This window comes from Tupaia chinensis, unplaced genomic scaffold, assembly GCF_000334495.1.
Source record: "Tupaia chinensis unplaced genomic scaffold, TupChi_1.0 Scaffold000350_1, whole genome shotgun sequence".
In the NCBI taxonomy this organism is placed as follows: Eukaryota; Metazoa; Chordata; class Mammalia; order Scandentia; family Tupaiidae; genus Tupaia; species Tupaia belangeri.
In genome coordinates this window covers 2388188-2395179 of record NW_006159844.1, presented here as the reverse complement: position 1 = coordinate 2395179, position 6992 = coordinate 2388188, and the positions used below count along the sequence as shown (strand labels likewise).

Sequence of the window (6992 nt, the reverse complement as noted above, 5' to 3'; positions counted from 1 at the left end):
GCTATTTGGGCTTAGCGTTTCAGCGAAGTAGAGGGAATTCAGAGGAAAGGGATTTTCTGCAATAATCGTCAAATCCCAAGGAAAGTTCCTCGCTTCCCTTCATTTTCATTGAAAGAAAAAAACTGCGCATAAGGAGTGTCCATGTGCCATTTCCCTATGTGTTGTCAGAGCCAAGAGAGGACCCAGCCAGCGAGGCATCCTCTGCTCTGTCCCGCAGACCACAGTCCCTGGCCCTCACCCCATTTTCGGTGCAATGTGCAGGACTGGAGTGCGAAGTTGCCGCCTCAGCATCACTCTGCACACCCTGCGGAGCCAAAGGTCCTTTCCTTAGTTGGGAGGAAGGGCTCTTGTGAAAGCATAGTTTGAAAAGCCCCAAAACCGTCATGGTCAGGATCACCAACACTACTACTGCTATGCTCACGAGTATGAAGACTACAGTGGAGGAAGAGGAGTTAAAAGACTGGGGAATGGCAGGGGGAGACGTGGAATCAAACTTGGGAATCACGCTTTCTGATGGGACCGTGGTGGCCTTTGACTTTGCTTGAGAGGATATCTGAAGGGTAGACGAAGTGCTCTGCGCCCCCCACTGAGGAATCTGGGGAGCAGATGTTGAACTTCCTTCTCCAGCATCATGGGGTATGGATGACTTCTGGTGTACTCTGGGTGACTGCGTTCTCTTCAGCACTGGGTTGGATGCGGTGGCCGGCGGGCGCCTGGTGGGTGCCTTGGTCCCTCCAGGCGTAGGTTGTGTTTCCCCACTAGTCACACAAGAGCGTCCGTCCTTCCCCAGCTTGAAGCCCTCAGCGCATTCGCAGGCAAAGCCTCCCAAGTCCTCTAGGCAGTTAGGGAGCTCCGCGCATTTGCCAGCGCGAAGGTACCTCCCGGGGCAAGGACAGAGCACCGCCCCGGGGGAGAGCCCTTCCCAGCGCGCGCCGGTCTCGTCCACGACGCAGGTGGCTGAGATGAAGAGCTGCCCAGGGCAAAGCGCACTCACCTCGGTCCCTGGGGGGCTGAGGTCCATCGCCGCGCTGTGCAGCTGGAAGGGCGCGCGGTAGCTCAAGTTTGAGGCGGCCCCGGGGCGCGGCGCGGGGCACAGGCCCTCATACTGGTATTTGCATAGGTAGCCATTGGCGCGCAAGTGGCATCGCGTCTCCTTCCAGCCTGCAGGCTCGACGCCCCCAGTGGCCTGGAGTCCCGCACACCTCCTCACAGTGCAGGAGGGTTGAGGCTCTTCCACCCACTGCAGCGTGTCGCTTTCGGACCCGCCGGCGTCGGGGGACAGCCAGGAGAAACCCCGCAATGGCTCGTTCCCCAGGGTGCAATGGGAACGCCCGCGCTCCAGCGCGACCCAGAACAGAAACTTTTTGGAGCCTTCGGCGGGCGCGGGGCCTGCCCGCAGGAGCGCTAGTACAATGCGCAGCTCTGCGCCCCCGTGCACGGTGCTGAGCACCCCGCCACGCAGAATACAGGCCTCCTCCGCAGCCAGCCGCTTGATGGTAGAGTGGTGCAAGCTGGAGCAGGCCCCCGAGGTAGAGCAGTCCGCGCGGTCGGCGGTGGGGTGCTCGCCACTGCCGGGCTCGGGCCAAAGCGCCTGCCAGAGGAGGTACAGGGCCACAGCGGGTCTCATCTCGAAGGCCAGGCGCCCACAGCTGCTCCCAACTTGGGTCTGTCCCGCCAAAGGAGCGAGCCGTCTCTAGGGCGCGGTCGCCGCCCTCTACAGCTGGCTCCCTCCGCTCTGTCCTCGCCCCTCCCCTTCCCTCCGTCGTCGCCCCCGCAGGGCCCCACAACAGCCAAGAATCCCCCCTAGGGTTCCAGCAGCCAACAGCTTCCCTTAGGCCGGGACAGGAAATGTATCCGGAGCTTTGCCAGGCCTGGCACAGCCCTGATTTATTCTGGGGTCTGGGACGCAGCTGGCGCCAGGGCACAGGGAGCTCAGGCGACCAGACGGTCAAACACCCTACATAGAGCAGGAGAAAAGCAAAGTCGACCTCGGGGATGCAGTGCATCGTTTTTCCCTATTGAGGCAGGTTCGGGATCTCATATCCCAGAACGCATTGGAGAATGTTGGCACCAAGGACGAGAACAGGAACTTGGCGTGTGATTATAAACCCACGCCCGCCCATTGTGTTTCTATCCGGAGGAGTGGAGTTGGCGTCGGAGTAATTGGTAACGGGCTCCGGTCTTTGGACTGCCTGCTCCTGTTGGGGTGAAGTCTCCAGAGAAATTTTAGCATCTCCATTTCGCCACCAGAGGCAGCACTATTTAAGCGCGGATTTTTTTTTTTTTTTTTGGGGGGGGGGGTCTGCCTCTCTCTGTTCTGTAATAGCAGACTCAAGCATGTTATTTGCTAGTCAAAGACTAATTTAGTGTTCCTTTGGGTATTTTAAAAGGGAAATTCTGCTTCTTGGGTCAGTGCTTGCGGTATTAGTTTATTCTTTACTTCTGTTTTCTTCTCTTTGAAATGGTTTGTATTGGTTCATTTGGAAAGGAAATGAAAAATAATGGCCAGGCCCTAGGAGATCTGTTAGGTGGTTAGATTTTTCTTACCACCATCTTGGTTGATAACTTTTCAGATTATATAAATGAGTTCGTGACCTTTTGATTCTTGAACTTGTTTTTCGGTTTTGGTTTTGTTTTTGTTTTCCATAGGGTGCTTGTGTTCACAGGAGAGAAACAGAGACAGAGAGAGAAAATGAGAAATACCCCTTCCCGCATGATCTCCCTGCATTCCCTTCTCCATTCTCTTCTCAGGATTTGGGGGCAGGACACTGGCATGTTTTCAGGCACCCAGGTTTGGGATTCAACCACCGCATAGGCTATGTGGGTTCCAGGGCCTTAACCTTCAAGCCACCTACTGGTCCAATATTTGAACTATTTAAATACCATTTTTGCCTATGATTAAGTGCCAATATTTAAAGCAGTAAATTGTAAAATTCCCGTTCAAGGAAGATTAGAGTTCAATATCCTTAAGAAATTACAATATTTATTCCATAATAATGCATATTGTATACTGCAAAAAACAATCCTATAATTCGAAAGATGGATGAGTCTGTTCCTTCAGAGTTCCAATAGGTGTTTTGGTTTACTATAAATACTTCAACTCTACTAGACATGGAGAGAAATTAAGGATGTTGAAAGGAAGGAAAGGTTAAAAACTGCAGTGTCTATGAAAGGGTTTCTCTTTGGCAACGTAGACAACTCTACATCATTTTAGAAAATATATCATCCTATATATCTTGGCTCACAATGACCAAATATGTTGCAATCAGAAATACATGAAGAGTTTCAACTAAGCCCTCTTAGGATGTATAAATATCTATAATCAGAATGAAAGTTGCTGTGACATGAATAACGCATAACACACTTTCAAGCTTTCTTAATTGTGCTGGATTGACCTTTTATCAAGGGGTAGGAGGGAAGGTGTAGGGATCACGAATGTGTGATCCCATTTCATTTTTACCATTACGCTCATTCTTCTTTGCTTCCTGGAAATTCCAAGTATTGTTTTTCATTCAATGAGAATTTTTATTTCACTTATCCACAAAACAGTAACTTAATACTTGATAAAAAATATTAAGTTGTAGACTACCGTTATTCATCTTAAAAAGTATGCTAAAAAACTTTTTGCCAAGTTCCTTTTTTTGGTTAGAGGTAAGTTTCACATTAAGACATTGTGAAGACAACAAAATTGTTGGAAAAAAATTCAGATGCACAAAGTTGTTTATTTTTCTTGTCAACTTAAAAATACATAACAATTTACATGGAATACATATTAAGTCAGTGTTTATCCTTACTGTACAACTTTTATTATGAGAAACTCTAGTTAAAACCTAATCAGTACCATCAACTTTTCCTGGCTTATTTTTCTGATCACATTTAATAGATGAATATAATTTTGTTACCCTCTTTAAAATGTGTAGAAAAATTACATTATCAGGACCAGCAGTTGGCATAATGGCTATGTCACTGGACTCCCATGTAGTCGACCACAGTTCGAGTCCCGGACCCGGTGGTTTAAATTCATGCTGAAAGGAGAATGGATGAGAAGGGATTGCAGAGTGGCTATCTTCACGGGGAGGGGGGGGGGGGGTTTCGCCTTGTGTGATTATAAACCCACGCCCGCCCATTGTGTTTCTATCCGGAGGAGTGGAGTTGGCGTCGGAGTAATTGGTAACGGGCTCCGGTCTTTGGACTGCCTGCTCCTGTTGGGGTGAAGTCTCCAGAGAAATTTTAGCATCTCCATTTCGCCACCAGAGGCAGCACTATTTAAGCGCGGATTTTTTTTTTTTGGGGGGGGGGGCATGCGGCCTCTGTTCTGTCATAGCAGACTCAAGCGTGTTATTTGCTAGTCAAAGACTAATTTAGTGTTCCTTTGGGTATTTTAAAAGGGAAATTCTGCTTCTTGGGTCAGTGCTTGCGGTATTAGTTTATTCTTTACTTCTGTTTTCTTCTCTTTGAAATGGTTTGTATTGGTTCATTTGGAAAGGAAATGAAAAATAATGGCCAGGCCCTAGGAGATCTGTTAGGTGGTTAGATTTTTCTTACCACCATCTTGGTTGATAACTTTTCAGATTATATAAATGAGTTCGTGACCTTTTGATTCTTGAACTTGTTTTTCGGTTTTGGTTTTGTTTTTGTTTTCCATAGGGTGCTTGTGTTCACAGGAGAGAAACAGAGACAGAGAGAGAAAATGAGAAATACCCCTTCCCGCATGATCTCCCTGCATTCCCTTCTCCATTCTCTTCTCAGGATTTGGGGGCAGGACACTGGCATGTTTTCAGGCACCCAGGTTTGGGATTCAACCACCGCATAGGCTATGTGGGTTCCAGGGCCTTAACCTTCAAGCCACCTACTGGTCCAATATTTGAACTATTTAAATACCATTTTTGCCTATGATTAAGTGCCAATATTTAAAGCAGTAAATTGTAAAATTCCCGTTCAAGGAAGATTAGAGTTCAATATCCTTAAGAAATTACAATATTTATTCCATAATAATGCATATTGTATACTGCAAAAAACAATCCTATAATTCGAAAGATGGATGAGTCTGTTCCTTCAGAGTTCCAATAGGTGTTTTGGTTTACTATAAATACTTCAACTCTACTAGACATGGAGAGAAATTAAGGATGTTGAAAGGAAGGAAAGGTTAAAAACTGCAGTGTCTATGAAAGGGTTTCTCTTTGGCAACGTAGACAACTCTACATCATTTTAGAAAATATATCATCCTATATATCTTGGCTCACAATGACCAAATATGTTGCAATCAGAAATACATGAAGAGTTTCAACTAAGCCCTCTTAGGATGTATAAATATCTATAATCAGAATGAAAGTTGCTGTGACATGAATAACGCATAACACACTTTCAAGCTTTCTTAATTGTGCTGGATTGACCTTTTATCAAGGGGTAGGAGGGAAGGTGTAGGGATCACGAATGTGTGATCCCATTTCATTTTTACCATTACGCTCATTCTTCTTTGCTTCCTGGAAATTCCAAGTATTGTTTTTCATTCAATGAGAATTTTTATTTCACTTATCCACAAAACAGTAACTTAATACTTGATAAAAAATATTAAGTTGTAGACTACCGTTATTCATCTTAAAAAGTATGCTAAAAAACTTTTTGCCAAGTTCCTTTTTTTGGTTAGAGGTAAGTTTCACATTAAGACATTGTGAAGACAACAAAATTGTTGGAAAAAAATTCAGATGCACAAAGTTGTTTATTTTTCTTGTCAACTTAAAAATACATAACAATTTACATGGAATACATATTAAGTCAGTGTTTATCCTTACTGTACAACTTTTATTATGAGAAACTCTAGTTAAAACCTAATCAGTACCATCAACTTTTCCTGGCTTATTTTTCTGATCACATTTAATAGATGAATATAATTTTGTTACCCTCTTTAAAATGTGTAGAAAAATTACATTATCAGGACCAGCAGTTGGCATAATGGCTATGTCACTGGACTCCCATGTAGTCGACCACAGTTCGAGTCCCGGACCCGGTGGTTTAAATTCATGCTGAAAGGAGAATGGATGAGAAGGGATTGCAGAGTGGCTATCTTCACGGGGAGGGGGGGGGGGGTTCTCGCTTTCTGTCTCTCTGTCTTTCTAGTAAGTGCACGTGCCCTGTAGCAAAAACTTCTCCAAAAACTAAAAACAAAACAAAACAACAAAAAATAAAATTACTAAATATATATTTCTTGGCTTTTAAGGAAGATAAGTGGTTACAACAAAATGAGATAAATGGGACAATGAAAGTAGAATTCTGGGTGATGGGCCCTTAGATGGGAGGAAAGAGGGGCATGGATCAGTGGGGGAACCAAGGGTTTGGTGTGAGCTTGTTTTCAGAGTCCTAGTTTTTATTTTGAATAGTGGCTTTGCGGATGACTATTTCATTACTGAAAAGAAAATGGGCCAGCTGGTGGCGTAGTAGTTGAAGCAGTTGGATCCTATGTGGCCAATTGCTTGATTCTAGTCCTGAATCATGTGGCTAGAAAAATACATGGTGCTCGTGTGTGTGTGTGCCCAAAATCCAGACAAGAGGGAGAAATGGAAAAGGGATTGTGGTGTCACTATTCCTCAAGAAGGTGGGGTGCATTCTCATTTACTCTCTCTGTCTTTCTCAGGTTACCCCATGTGTCCTCTTGGCAAATTACAATAAATAAATAAATAAATAATAAACAAAATAAACAAAAGTGACCATATCTGGACAAATACAGGGACATTGGCATGAAGCAAGAACAATATTTAATCCAATTTTGAGTGACTGAGTTTCAAAATGTGAAATAAAAATGTTAGTCACATTTTAAAGAATATTCTCAATATATTTTCCTTTATTCTCAGTCTTTCTGAGTAAATCATTTTTAAATGTAATCTGTTTATTGATCTGAAAAAATACAATATTTTCCTATTTTTCTAGGCTTCTCAAGCAATATATATATTATCAGCAAGAATTTTGTATTTTTATTTGTTCATTTATTTATACAA

General features: G+C 44.2%; 1 protein-coding gene across 1 annotated transcript; it reads right to left on the bottom strand.

The window, feature by feature from the left end:
- Positions 1-6: 6 nt before the first annotated feature.
- Positions 7-1701, bottom strand: CLEC14A (C-type lectin domain containing 14A). The gene has a single exon (XM_006152363.1). The coding sequence runs from the start codon at positions 1625-1627 to the stop codon at positions 155-157; it is 1473 nt and encodes a 490-aa protein (XP_006152425.1). The 5' UTR covers positions 1628-1701; the 3' UTR covers positions 7-154.
- Positions 1702-6992: the final 5291 nt, after the last annotated feature.

Bases quoted from the DNA above. Each gene is read 5' to 3' on its own strand.
- CLEC14A (XM_006152363.1), bottom strand. From the start codon at position 1,627: ATGAGACCCGCTGTGGCCCTGTACCTCCTCTGGCAGGCGCTTTGGCCC.